Below are 15,576 nucleotides of genomic sequence, written 5' to 3'. Positions count from 1 at the left end.
CAGCAAATAGCGGCAGCGACTGCTGTTGTCGATGGTGGTAGTCGTGGTATTCATCCAGCTTGCCGTCGTTTTTGTAGCTCTGTCCTCGTAATTTCCCAACTTTGGATCGTAAAAATTCTCAACCACGCAGAGAACAAGCCACCGTGTGAGGAAAAGTTTATACTTTTGTGAAAATGGAAATGAAATGTAACGGTTTTTCGCTTATTCTACTCCGTGGTTTATGCAAAACTCGTGCTTTTCCTATCTCTCTGTTCTAACCGCGCGGTGCGGGAGAAAAATAAAAACCCGATGTAAAACACAATGCGCGCGTTTATTCCACCAGTGAAATACTCATGCATCTATGTACATATATGGGGCGTTCCACTCCAAGTCAGTGAACGGTTGACCGTGACATTTTTTTAATTTCACCGAGGATTTTTCCTACGTTATTACGACCCTGTTTTTTAAACCCATATCAAAAACAATCAAATTGATTTTTATGAAACGAGAAAAAAAAAAAAAAAACATTTGGTTTTACGAAATTGAACATTTTCACGCAAGATTTAATTTCGGAAACCAGACGGTTTTTTTTCTCGTTTCGTAAAAATCATTTCGGGTTTTTTTTCAGATAGATTTAAAAAATCATAGAGTAAAGACGAGTGATTAAAAAAATTTGCACATTTCTTTGGAAGCCTTTCACGGGTCGTACCAGCGTAGGAATAATTCTTGGTGAAATTCAAAAATGTTACGATCAACCGCTTGACGGGTTGTCTTGGAATGCCCTGTATGTGTATATGTGATTCAGGGTGAAGATAACCAGAGTGCAACGCTCTTATCGACGCCTACCCGGTCTTACCCATAAGGCGCAGGTGGCATGAACAACAATGGCACATAGCTTTCGCACCCCTCGTCATGCGGTATTAAAAACTTTTTCCATTCCTTATATTTTCTTTGGATGTATGTATGTATGTATGTACTGTATAAGAGGTGTGTAATCCTTAGAGTACCTTGACACTCGGTATTTTTCGCACCAACTTGCGGGTACGTACGCTATATTTTCTCATTTCAAATTTAACGAAAACAAAGCGCAGCAGCCTGACACCCTCTTTTAAACCTTAATTCTTTCACCCTTAAACGCCAGCTAATGTAACACTGATCAAGTCAGCGCGCTGGGGTGACCAGTAGTACGAGCCGTGTTAAAAAAATAACGGGAATTTTGTAATTTTACTAGTTCGTAATTTGTTAGTTCGATTCGGGCGATTTTACGCTTTTACGTTGGTAAAGTTGTCTGAAAAGTTTCCGCACCGTGTTAGCCATATTGGATATTTAGTCTATTGTCGGCTGTCGAAAAGTTTGCATGTGTTTTGGTAGGATCGGCGATTTCGAAAATGGATCGGAGAATTTTCATTCAATTTTGCTACAAGAATTTCATCGCTTGTTCGTGACTTTTCTTCCAAAAACAACGCTGCAACGATGTCCCAGCCTCAATATTCGCCAGACGTGGATCCGTGTGACTGTTTTCTGTTCCCAAAAACAAAGAGAACCTCAAAATGGCCGTTCTTTTGCAAATATAGATGAGCTTAAAAAGGCATCGATCAGAGAGCTAAAGGCTATCCGAAAGAACGAGTTCCAGAAATGTTTCCGGAATTGGAAAAAGCGTTGTCATAAGTGTACAGTATCCGATGGTGACTATTTTCAAGGGGGTAACATTGTTCTTGACGAATGAACAATATTATTTCCAAAAAACAAAAATTCTCCTTATTTTTTTAACACACTTCGTATACAAGAAAAGCATGTATTGATCAGGCGTAAAATGGAAATCGATGAGATTTCGGTAGATATGTACGTGATATGTATCTATCAGCATCAGGTTGAAGTTCGTCGTTTAATTCGCAGTATTCTTCCTCATTTCGTCATTTGACATTTTCTCCGAGTAACAATAAAAGCCTCGTGTGAGTTGACCTCGTCGATACGTATAACTCGTCGTATGTGTACGCATACGTGTACGTACCATACAATACAACACACATCAAGGTACACATGCATGGACGTATTATTCGAAGGAACGAAGCATCCCGAACTCCACTGCGCGTCAGAATGGCATTATAGAAGTTTCGATCGATATGATATAGGTGTACGTATAAGAGCTGAGAAGTGGATACGTGAACGTCCCGTAGCATCAATATTCATACGAGTAACAGAAAAAGATGATATTCCCAGACGGGAGTTGAATAATGAGAATATGACGATAGACCACCGCTTTGATACCGAGTTCTATATACATACCTATGTATACGTATGTGTTGGACCGCATCAAAAAAATCACTTACTTATTTTTGTTCAAAATTCGAGTTGAAAATAACGAATATAAATTACGAGAAAAAGATGCTCTCCGACTGTACTGTACCAAAAATGATTCAGGGTTCTTGTAAATAATTTTTGATCTCAAATAACATTAGAGAGAGTAGATTTATCGTAAAATGATGAGAGACCTTTTTTTTAGAGCGTTCAATTCCCTACAAAAACATTCTCTGGCCTTGTTGGAGTTAAAAAAAAAAATTTCCCATGTTGTTATTTATATGGAAAATAGAGAATCGCGATGATGAACCTTTGAATATTAATAATAATACCTGAACTTGGACGTCATCTTTTTTTCGTTATTTGGGACAATATTTTCGACTTGCATTTTGAAAAAATAGTCGATACAGTTTGTGATACAGTCTAATTATATATGTACATACATATATACGTAAATATATATATCAGTCAGCCAGCGTACGTAAAACTATACCGAATACACATCCATCTGTCCGCTTGGCACCTCGAGCAATTACTAAACCGTCATCCCTCAAATGAAACGAGATGAAGAGAAAACAGTCCATCGAAAAAATTTTTATCAAAGAATACATCGCGGTTGAACGAAACGTGATTGCCTCGGTAAGAAAAACACATCGGTTCTTATTCGTTCTCCTCCTCCTCCTTCTCATCACCGAGCAGGTTCCGATGAAAAAGGAATTTTGCATTTATTAATGGCAAAGCTAAGAGAACCGAATATAAAATGAAGGTGAAATAAAAAATCTTCAAATAAAGAACGCGAGAGAAGATCGTGACGTGAAGAGGGCGTGAATTTGAGAGAAAACGGAGAAGTAAAACACAATTATGAAACGATAAGAAAAAATTTGCTGTTTTCACGAGCATTATTTTTACCTCGTAAATGGAAAAATCGAGAGACTTACCAAAAACTAAAATATCATAACAAATGCTTGTGACATGAGAACCAGTACGAGTAATCAAATTTTATTGGCACAAGACAATTCGTTCGGTTATCGACTCTTATCCAATTATTGACCCTTCTGGGTTGTATATCTGTTTGATCCTTGGTCCTAAAACGACCAGAAATTAAATTTGTACCATCTAACCCTCCAGCAATTGCTTTTGGTCATCGAGAAATTTGCAATTTGAGCCGTAAATTTATAATTTTGAAAAATAAAAGTGTCAATAATTGGTTCCAAGCGTGTCAATAAGCGGTACGCTGACTTCAGACGCTCTTCCACCTGCATCTGGCCTGATATAGATCCACATAAAAGAAACGATATCTACCAGATGCCGAGTCCTTCTCACTCTTTGGATCTCGACAACCTGTGGCTCTTATTCTCATACCGTGTTGCAGACAATAGTCTTGTGTCACATTTTCTTATCGTCGTAGAAAAATGAGTGTGGTGGATCTGTCGGATCCGCACTGTGACAGATTTCCGTTTCTTTCATTCTCATCCGGTTGAAAGCCTGTTGAGATTTGACGCTGTTTTAACATTGCTTAGGTATAATATATTTTCATTCCGTCATCGGCGTAAGATGCCTTGCCGAGTTGAGCTAATCAGGGATATATTCGTATCCCGAAGCTGGGCCAATTACCAGAGCTTGGGCGACGAAAATTAAACATGACGAATAGACCTTAGGGTACGACGAAGGAATTTACGAAAAAAGGAAATCAGACCTCTTGACGGTCAATAAGAGGGGTTTAATTCCCTTACTCCCTCTCCGGGGGTGGAGGGGGGTTAAATTATTGAATTACACTCGATGAAAGGAATTATGGTACCGGCTACAGCGAATAAACGAGAGTGCCGCCGAGTATCCCCGACTCTCGTTCCTGATTAACGTCATTCAAGTAAATAATTGGGACGTTTCATCAAAATGTCAAACGGTCCAACAAGGTTCACAAAGTTATCTCCAATTCAATCCGATCCAATCGCATTGGTTCGTACAACGCGCATCACTCGATCATCGAGTTTATACGTTCCTCCAAATGTAACTCGTCGGTTCGATTTGATACGGCATGCACTGCGTGCACTTGCACCATTGACATCTCCTTCGATGACACAGGAGTTTCTATCGAAACAAATAAATTTACATTGTATACATAAAATACTAACCAAAACCTTTATTTATTACTTATAAAGTTTGTTTTGGTCTTTTTTACCCTGATAAATTAACGAGAACGCGATGGGAGACTACGTTTGGGGTTCGATACGAGAAAATTCGTACGAAAATAGAAGAAGTACGGAAAATATTCATTTTTAAAATTTGTTCATCAATTCTTTTACGCCTGTAGTTTATTATAAATTATTATTTATGAACTAAAGTCATTTAAATGTATACCGAAGTTTGTTCCATTGCTCTTGAAAAAATAATGTTTGAGAAGATTAGTAATTTTTCGTAAAATCCGAAATATCGTTCCCGTTTCTACAAAACCGAACTTTATCTGATAAAACGGTTGTTTCGTTTATTCGTAATGCTTTAATTACCGCTGAACCGACTTGCGGGACAATGAGAAGAGTTTGACAGGAAAGGAAGAAATTCAAGTACCCACCTACAGACTGTACCGTTCGGTCGTAATAGCCTTAGGAGGCCAAAGACCACACCCGCTAGATGAATCGTGTATCGGAAGAATAGTTTCAAAGCTATCGGCCAGAGGTAAGAAAAGGAAAAAAAAATAATCAAGGTGCCTCCTCAGCCTTCGTCTCAACCCCAACGGAAAATTTGTAAAACTTTGTTCGTTTTGTTTAAGCAGGTATACGGGCGATTATACATGTACGTACGCGTACCTTTCGCGATAAAGGCGAAAGGCCGAACTTTGGAATACTTCTACCTTTGGCAAACCAGTCAACTCCGCAGAGCTAACACTGGCACGGTGGTAAATATAAAGGAACTTCGTTTAATATTTATTACACGACAGGTTTAAATTCTCTCACGCCACGGGCGCTTACTTATACCTACCCACCCGCACCCTCTCGCAACGATTCGCCATTACAAAGGGTACAAAGAGACGGCATCAGGATGGATAGCTCTTGAGTTTGAAATAAGGAACAAGTGTACTCAGGGATACGGCTGTCCAACTGCTATTCTTAACAGGCCTGCACAGTACCTGTCCCATTGTTTTATATCCGCCCTCCGTTTCAAATCACGACGGATTATTCCTAATTACCATTTTTGGTAACTAATTTTCCAAAAACGGTGATTGTGAAGATGTGGTTCAACGATACACGATGTCAACGTTATTACACACGTCGCGTGTCCAATGGCGTAAGGTCGTAAGCGCCGTCAAAACGAGGGTGTAATTTTTATTTTTTTTTATTTTGATCGTATCTAAGCCTAAAACATGAAAGTATGGACTGAAACGTTGAAATTGAATAACGGTTTAATTGAGAGCGAAAGGTCACGTGTACTGGCAGATACGACCTTCTCCCACTGATTCAACCATAAAAACGTACGTCGACTAATTCCATAAGGTCGTATCTGCCGGAAACATATTTTTTTTTACTCCTTTGTTTTTTATCTCAGAGAATTTTTTTCGTTTTTTTTTTTCACGCATCATACGTTTCGACAATTTTCAAAGCGAATGACGAAAGATAAAATATATCATACACCCTGTTGCCACTGAAATCGCATTTTTGGTGTTTACGACCTTATGCCATTGGGCATCCCCGATTCGAGTTGAATAGAACGATAATTTTACACCTGCACTTGGCGTATCGTCGACAAATAATACCTACGACGCTGCAGTTCAACAGGTCGCGGTGGTGTTGCGGTAGTAACGCGAGAGTAAAATTGGAAGTGTCGGTAGTTAAATAACTGGCTGCAAGCGTCGAGCTTGCGGGTAGGTGGGGTATGTAAAAGGTAAAGTTATATGCCGTACGTATGTATATTGTATGTGCAGCGATAAGAGAGCACCGCAGACTCGTTTCACCGATATAAAAGTACATCAAGGTGATTCTATAATAAATGTCACTTCTCGTTCGAACCCGGCGAACAGGTGCAGAGATAAGGGTGCGGTTATTCTAATCACGCTGCGAACGGAATCGGATACCTGAGCATGGAATACAGTCGCATGATAATGCGTTCTTGGAACGAGCGAGAACACCAATGCGGTTCATTGTGAAATGACGATTGAGGGGTCGGAATTAAAATGGCTACATAATTTAGAAATTCTCTTGAAGTAAGATGAAAAAAAGTACACTTTGTAGATAAGCGCACGGTGGTAATGAAAACGAAATCCCGAGTACGGTATGGGAAATCACTCTTTTCACAAACGTCGTCCTTTTTATCACCCTCAATTTCCAAACGCTACGCGAACTCCGAGTCTCATTTCATTCAATTTCATTCAATTTCATTCAATTTCATCCAATTTCGTTCCATTTCATTCCGTTTTAAATCAAAGACAACATTTTGACAAGTAGCCTTTGAAATCGCGTCCTTGCGCCTTTCGCCTTCCAGCCCCGATAAAGAGATTCTCGATAAAGGTAGACGGTTGGACAGTCAGTCGTCCGCTGGCGGATTTGTAGTTGCGGTAACTACACCGGTTCCACAATGATGAGTAAGGAGACTCGCCGATCTTTCGGAAATCCATCGTTAATGTAATTACCTAATTTTCCCAAGCCACCGGCTCCTCCTCGAGCACAGCGCCGCGTTGATGACTTTGTTAATGGTTATAGGTACGCCTACCTGGCTGAGGTCGTTGGGATATAGTCAAGCCAATGAACCTTTCGCGCATAATTAATTTCATCCCTTTTGCGACTTTGCCAACCCACCCACTCCTACTCCTGTTCCTTCGCTGCTCGTAATTAAGGCTCAATTCATTTTACATTATTATTTCTCTGCTTTGTTCTTCTCTTCTCTTTTCTTCTCTTTTCCCTTTCTTTCTCATTGCCACGCTCTCTAATGACGGTAATTATTATACAGGGTGTCCTAGCGTCAATGACGTATCGAATTCCCTGACATTTCCCGCTTTTCCAAACATTTCCAGGATTCGTTTCGACACAACTTTACTAACAAACTCACTTTTTCCGTGCGAATCAGTTAAAACTTATTCTTAGATATCGGACGCTTCCATCGTAAGTTAAAACAGTCCAATTTTTCTCAAACTCAATTACCAAACATATCGATAATAAAAATTTCAATTTCAAACAATTAATTTATCGAGTAGAATCTTCTTTCTCTTAATTTCAAATACAATCCCTATAGTTTTAATTTTTTCCTTTCAAACAGTTCGTTACATACGTTAATTGGCTGTTATAATTATAAACGTTCAACGAGCGGCGCAGGATTCCACTTAAGCCACAAAGCTCCCTCTTCGCGAGAATGTTTTCTTCTATCGAAACTAAAGTTTCCAGGGTAAGGACCGTGAAAAATCAATTTTTGTCTTGTTTTTTTTTTTTTTTTTTTTTGGAATACCCTAGCATACACACACAAGGCTTCACACGCCCAAAGGTAATTGAATTGTCGAGTCAAGTGTCTAGGTATAACCTAGACAACGAACCTGCAATGCTACGCAGCCATCAATTCGGCACTCGAGGCTGCAGCAACAACCCGTAGGTACTGTGTCAAGTCAGTCGAGTGGCTGCTCCTCAAAGCATGGCACACCACTCGGTTCTCTCCGTTGCGATCAAGAACCAAACTTCACTTCTGCTGTCTAATTAATTCCGAAACATTACTTACGCAGGTCTGCGATGAAAAAGTTTTCTAATTACTCGTACATGATACACACATATATATATAGATATAGATTTTGGTCCGCTGATTCGGAATATCAACTTCGTTTTTACGCATCACATCACGATTTTTTGCTATTCATATAAATATACACGAGGTGATACTTTTCTCAGGATAACTGTTATTAAAATAAATATTTATAACAGTTTCAAAGGAATAATCCAGTAAATTCATGTATACTTCGTTGACAACATGATGCAGACTCTGAGAATATCATGACAAGTTCAGAAAAAAAACCTGGAATCGCTTAAAGACTGTTGTTGCTAAATTTTTAGACAACGTAAAATATCCTACAAATTATAAAAATATTCTCCAAGAAATGTTAAACAGCAACTATAAAGACTTGGGATGTAATATGAGTCCAAAATTTCACTTTTGTAATTCGCACATTCATCGTTTGCCAAAAAAAAAAAAAAAAACAAGGTGAACCGTTACATCAAGATGTAAAAGAGATGGAAAGAAGATATGAAAGCCTTTGGGACGTCAGTATGATGGCAGACTGTAGTATAAGTTGGATGATCCATAAAGATGAAGCGGATAAAGTTCATAAATGGACTCCGACGAAGCAAAGCTTTGCTTCAAAAAGAAAATGAAAAAAAAAATAAAAAAAAACACCCACAACAGCGATATGATTTATCCCGCACATTTTGTATTTATTCCTGTTATTTTTAAGCTTCAACCGAACGATGAAAACTTTGGATACGGGTAGTTTTATTTCATTCAACCTGTAGTTTTCACCTATTTTCGTACGAACGTCGTTTCATATTAAATTCATGACTACTTCCGCGAATATTAACACTCCGGTAAGTGAATATTCGGAAAAGAAAAAGACGCAGATCTGCGTTATCTATCCTTATCCTCTGTATGTGCCGGTTATATCAAGTTCAAGTATTTCGTACAGCGTAGGAGAAGTGTGTATAAATGTCGCAAGAAAAAAAAAAAAAAAAAATCCAGACGGTGATTTTTTTCATTCATCTCACCCTAATCTCAAGGAAAATAAGAGAGAGTCGAGAATACGATGAGAGAGTCGATTGTTATTACGTAGGTAATATAATCAGATTACGTCTCACGTTCGACGTCAAGTGACGCCTCTGCAGAACCGCAACTGCCCTGTATAAGCTTTCGAAAGAGACTCTAATCTGGCTTTATGGGCTTTAATAAGAAGATATTGCTTGCGAAGGATGATACTTCGCCGATATATATATATACATGTATTTTCCCTTCGCATTAAAAGACACCGCGCTGCTCGTTATTCTCATCGTCATTACGCGATCGTTATCATTCAGGCATGATGTGTATTCGCCTACAGAGGATCAAAAGAAGACGTTCTCCTCTCCGATACACGACGCTTCGTCATCCGTATATACATAATATATGTATATATATATATATATATATATATATATATGAATAAAAGACACCTACGTGACAAAAAGTTTGAACAAAGTTGATCCAAGTTCCGCTATTTATACGTCGAATCCACACACCAGAGTCACGCGAGCAGTCCCGTATATATCCTGAATACGGGAGCTCGTATGCCCGGAATTTTTTATTTAATACTCAGAAATTCAGCGCACAGAAACAACGATGCGGCATAAAGCAGCGTAAAGTAAACGTCCCTACATTGCGAAACTCAGAGTCGTTCGAGTCGTTCAACAACGTATATAACGTAGGTACAGCTAACGTATACGGGTATTACACAAGGAACGGCTCGCCGTTGAATTATGAATCACGTGTTATCGCTTAACCTCCCCCCATAAATAAATACCCCAAGAGGCAAGGGGATGATTTCTATATCACAGGTACCCGTGAATCATCGCTTGAGGTTACCGCATAAGTTAATAACTTTACCGCGGAATGCGGCGGTTATCATCGCGATTTTCCAATCTCGTGTAACGTTAGAGTTCGGCTGAATTATCGCAACGATAATCGTTGATTTGATCGACGAAGGGTTCTTTTATAACACCATCTTGCGAGGGGATCAGTAAAAAACTGCACAGGTTTCTTTTTTTCAGCCATTTCTTACAGGGTTTTACTCACTGAAACCGGGAAAAATACTAGTAAAAATTTCATCACGTCGGGTTTTTTTCTTAAACTCGTGCACGTAGTTTCATTTAGAGTGAAACTTCCGTTTAATTCGAAATCCGGTATCGTGTTATTTATTCTAAAAATTCTATGCAAAAGCGATTTCTTACTTTCATTCAATATCTATTAGAGCGAGACTCGAAAATAAACAAAAAGAGGGAAAAAGAAAACGGAACGCCGAAGGCGTGTTCGGAGAAGTATCGAAGAGAAGAAGAAAAAGTTTCGTAGATCCAAAGAATGAAGACAGAAACGTCGAGTAAATTTCACGAAGAAATTGTTTGTTTAATTTTCCAAGTAATGTCGTTTAGTTCACCGCAACGAAACGATGTTGTTTTCCATCATCGTCCTATGCTCTTCTTTTTGACGCAAGCACCTCGTATTTTGCAAAAATACACTACGCGACGGAGGGTAATGGAAGTAATTTTTGGACTCGGCATGAAACTGGAAAACATAAAATTTATCAAAAACATCCTGTGCTAACCTCGCCTCTATTTTCCAGAGTGTCCATCCTCGGAGGACGGAATGGAACGGTTCGCGTGCCCAACGCCGGACCGGATGGGACGATATCGGTGCATAGACGACCACGTGTTGTGCGACGGTTTCATAGATTGCCCGACAGGGGAGGACGAGGATAGACAGGCCTGCATGTTCTACAAGACTGTGAGTACCGCGACGCTGCGATACTTTTTTTTTTTTTTTTTTTAAACAAGCAAACAAACAACTCTCCCAGGGGTCTTCCACCCACTCGTACGGGCGTATCTCGCCCGGCTCGAAAGTGATAAAGTTTGCAACACCCGGCACGTACGTACCTTGCAAGCCCGCGCGTTTACCTCTTTCGTTAGCGTACAAAGCGCGAGAGAACCAAAAGCCCGGAACTACGTGACTGCTTCTCCAGCTGTACCTGCCAATATTATACGTACGTACAAGTATATTTATTAACACGTGCGTCGAAAGGCTGATGTTGCTGAAGGTTGGGAAAAATTCTCAACCACCTTCCCCGAGCGTCGAGAAACTACCAAGTATCATATGTTACTTTGGGGTGTAACTTGACAATTAACCGACACCCTTTGGGCTGGTGCACAATTTTCTTTTCTTGATTATTCGCTGAAGCGTTTTTTACCAGACAAAAAAATTTCGCAACGATATTTTTAATCCTTTGAGAACGTACCGGGTACCCTTATCTTTTTCTTCTAAACGGTAATAATTCAAAAATTTCTCGTCTTCCGGTTGTTTTTTATTTTTCTCTTTTTTCTTTTTTATTTACATTTATGACTTATTCGTACTATTCATACTTCTAAGCTACACTATCGCGTTGCAAGATACCGAAAGTATACCCCTGAATTTCTTCGCGTACATCGTATTCGTACGTCAAAAATGGGACAGGCTCATTTTGACCCAGAGTGTCCTCCACGATCGAAAAAACAGGCGTGTACTCGAAGGGTTGATTTTAAGGTAGAATAAAAATTTTTTTTCTCAAGGCAGAAAGTTTCAAGTTACGAAAATCTCGATTAAAAACCCTCGGGTAACCAACGACCCCGAGGTTCCAGCTAAGGCTCAATATTGCCAAACAATGATAATAATTGTAATAATAATAACAACAACGAAAACAACAAGAAGAACAGAAAGTCTGCAAGAACTTAAAAGTTGAAAGGAAAAAGATCACTTTTTTCATCATACTTAAAAGCTAGAACGAGAGGAGAAAAATGGCGAAATAAAAAAGTGAAGAAGAAAGAAAAAGAGAAAGAGGAGTCAAGTTTAACGCGTGTTCTTCTCGCAATCAGCAAGAGGACTCTCGGCAGCGAGAGATGTGATATTTTCAGGTTTTCTCGTTGCGGAGAATAATTCATCGCTGAAACCACGACCACCGCAATCTTGTCTGTGAATTGTCTCTTCGATATCATTTTCAATATTTTCGTGCAAAGAGGAGAATGTCTGTGAAAATCGTTACTTTTTAACTTTTTCATCGTGATTCTTTTATTTTTTTTTTTTTTTTCTTTATAAAACCAGCAGAAAGAGTGGAGAGAAAAAAATACCCAAGAACAACTTCGGTAACGACCTACGAGTACCTACATTTGCTGAGTTATGCATGCGGAAGAGACTAAGGAGAGAGTGCAGACCGTGTGTGTGTGTGTGTGTGTGCGCAACTATACGCGTGTAAGGGCGAGGGGAAAGTAAGTCGATGAAACGATGCGACGACAGGTTATTCAAATTCATGACAATTCAACCGAATGAATGAGAATTGATTGAATCGATGAAAAATAAATGAATTTGTCAGAATTAAGTGAGAAATAAATGATTTATGGAAAATTAAGTCAACTTGATTCGAATTAGTTTGGATTCCAGCCGGTATCGTCTATTTACAGAGAAAAAGAATGCTGAATTAAAATCAACACAGGAATTACAAGAGAATGAATCGAAATTTTTTCAACCCACTTGAATTAGGGTGAATTGACGAGAATTGTCGAGGAAAAAATTGAAATTTTAAAATGGAATTAAATTAAGTTGAATGCCAGAAATTTGTTTCAACTGATAATATTATTTTGATATTAAAGAAAGTGGAGTTAAATTACACGAAGCGATTGAAATCAATTTAACTCGGAAGCTTAGTGTGCCACTGAAATCTTGAGTTATTTCCACCCGAAAAGCAAATTCTGTAAGACGTACGGGGTACGGATGATACGTTCAACAACACCAAGAGGAATCTATTCATAACCGTTCATTTCGTCGCGGATAATATGATGTAGCAGAGCCATATTTCGACTCGTTACGTATTTTGACTATTACTGAAATTTCAATAAAATTACGCCAATGTTATCACTCGGCGACGTTGATACAAGTATTAGGTATTAGAGGTACTGCGGATCGACGGGTGCATGATAATAGTTGTAAAAATAAGAATTACACGGTATATAAGTTAAAATAACACCGTGAGAAATTCTTGACAAATGATATTTCTAAAATTGAAATTGACCGTTATATTCTTTGTTATTTTCGTTCCAGACGAAAGCGCATCTCGACGTTCTGGCGGACGCGTTGCTGCGATGGGCAAGAGGACGCTAATAAAGATGCACATGCATGCCTATATATAATAACATACATACGCATATATTATATATACGACGACAACCGCCTGCAAGAACATCGTCCAACGGTCCTGGAGAGTAAAAAAAGAAAGAAAAAATTACAAAAAGAAAAAAAAAAACAACAGCAACAACAACAACAACAACAAGCGAGGAAGAAGAATAAAAGATGGGAAAAAAAAGAATGAAAATCCGTACCGGAATCAAGGAAAAATGAAATTAAAAGAAGATAAATAAAAAACAGGACAGACGCGGGAAGAAGAGGAAGAAGAAACGTGTGGTAAATCTGACAAATCATTCGCTCGTTGCATAGATATATATATATGTATATACATACATATATAAATGAATAAACACAAATATATACATACATATATACACATATGTATATATGTATATATATAGAGATGTCTTGAAAAAAAAAAAAAAGAAAAGACAACAAAATAACAAGAGAGAAGAACAAATGTTCCATTCTTCTTTCTCCTTTCTCCTTTCTCCTTCTCTTCTCCTTCCTCCCTTCCTTCCTTCCTTTGCCCTCTCTTTTATTACAACAAAAGCCTTGTATCTAAAATTTTCTCCCTTTTCACCCCCTCCCCTCTCCACCTCCTCCCCCTCCCGCCCTCCCTTCATATACCTTATATACGTTATATATAATTAATTACCTATATAAATTATTATACCAAAGAGCCGCGGCCAAATTATTTAGGTATACAAGATGATACAATATTTATTATACCGTGCAGCCGATCGGTGCGTTTTTATATACATATGTACAATTGCATAAGTATATATGTGTACAAGAGGGGGGAAAAAAAAAAAAAAAAACGCTCACGTGCAGAGATATCTGAATTGCTCCAATTATCACCGCTATTATTTATCCATTTGTTTATTGAATTTGTTTGCTCCATTATTTATTTATCAATTTCTTTCCTTCTCCTATATTGTACCTATAGACTTATTTACTATCACTTTGTAAAGGTTTTATCAAAAACGTACCTACCACAAGCTATTATATACTATATTTTTAAGTATGTAAACTATTGTAAACGGAAGTAAAAAAAAAAAAAACAAAAAAAAAAAACAAAAAAAAAAAATTCTCAAAAAATTTATACGTCTATTAAAAAGCGAACCGAGGCTCTCGTGGTGGACATAACGAATTGAAATAGAAAACAGGCAAACGAGAGAAGGAAGAGAAAAAAAATACCTTAAACCAGCCAAAGAAACTGACGAGGTGAAAAATGAAAAAAAAAAAAAAAAACAGAAGAAAAAACAATCACGATCACGACGACAATAGCAAAAATAAAAAAAATACACTGAACACAAAAGTCGATGAAAGTGACAAAATCAAATCAGTTATGTATGATATACAATTATTATTATTATTTTTATTTTTATTATATACAAAGTACATCAATCACCCCCCGTCCCCCATTTCGTTACATTCCTCAATCTAAAAAAGCTTCCGAGGCAGCTTTCTATGAGACTGCGAAAGTCTTCGCAGCATTACGAATTCTTTACCGGCAATTACAATCCAGTACCTGCTATTATTTACAATGAAACCTCGTTAATGTCAATCGCTATCAGGTTTCGCATACTGTAAGCTGTGAACAACGATGACGTAAAATTGCTGAGCTTGAGAGAGAGAAAGAGAGCGGGCAAAGGAGAAAAAAAAAAAACGGAGTTTCATTGCGCAAGAAAAAGGTGAATAAACTTTATAAAATGCGCGATACATACGACGAACCAAGTCTGCTTATAAATATTGCACGTACGCGCATACAGTACATAAAGTACGAAACTGCGATCCTGAAAAAAAAAATCAAAACTACGAAGGAACATACGTATAACTAATATGAAACAAATTGAGACGGTAAATGGTTATTACAGATACGGTAAGACTTAATTCGGCCGCAAAGAGAAGATTGAAGAATATTTTGCCGTATAAAATTTGCGGACGAATTGAAAATTTGTAATTGTGTCGCGAGTAAAAAAAAAAAAAAAAAAAATTCCCATACGTATGCGGCGTGAATTATCGACTATGTGATTAATTATATTGTCGGACCTACCTACACAACATGTATACCTATAATATCTATCCAATTAGATTTGAGGAAAGAAAGGAAGCGATAAAAGTAACAGAAGACAGAACAAAACTTTACTTTGCATTATACCTGCGCTGTACTATACTCTGTAATGACTATAACCGGCAAACAACACACAACAACAACAACAACAACAACAACATTCATAATAATACGAGACGTAAAAAGTAAAACGAATAGTTAATTTTGTTATTTCTGTTACGTTTCTCCTTAATTAAATTGTCTCTGACAACCTTTTACCATGAATGTATAATAATAATTGGCAATTCACGGCTTATATTCAATAA

At 37.9% G+C, this 15,576-nt stretch overlaps 1 protein-coding gene across 2 annotated transcripts in view; it reads left to right on the top strand.

Moving 5' to 3' along the window:
* The window catches only part of jeb (jelly belly), a 62,605-nt gene extending 47,367 nt beyond the window's left edge, over positions 1–15,238 (top strand). The window contains exons 3-4 of one of the 2 annotated variants that reach the window (XM_046616792.2): positions 10,610–10,770; positions 13,111–15,238. In XM_046616792.2, coding sequence (XP_046472748.1) covers positions 10,610–10,770; positions 13,111–13,170 — 221 coding nt within the window. In that variant the 3' untranslated portion in view covers positions 13,171–15,238. The remainder of the gene's footprint in view (positions 1–10,609; positions 10,771–13,110) is intronic. The other variant, XM_069134495.1, reaches the window with a different exon arrangement.
* The last annotated feature ends 338 nt before the right edge of the window (positions 15,239–15,576 follow it).

The sequence above is a fragment of the Neodiprion pinetum genome, chromosome 3 (genome assembly GCF_021155775.2).
Source record: "Neodiprion pinetum isolate iyNeoPine1 chromosome 3, iyNeoPine1.2, whole genome shotgun sequence".
Taxonomy (NCBI): domain Eukaryota; kingdom Metazoa; phylum Arthropoda; class Insecta; order Hymenoptera; family Diprionidae; genus Neodiprion; species Neodiprion pinetum.
Note: the sequence above shows the minus strand (reverse complement) of the source record. Positions and strands in the feature narration are given on the sequence as shown.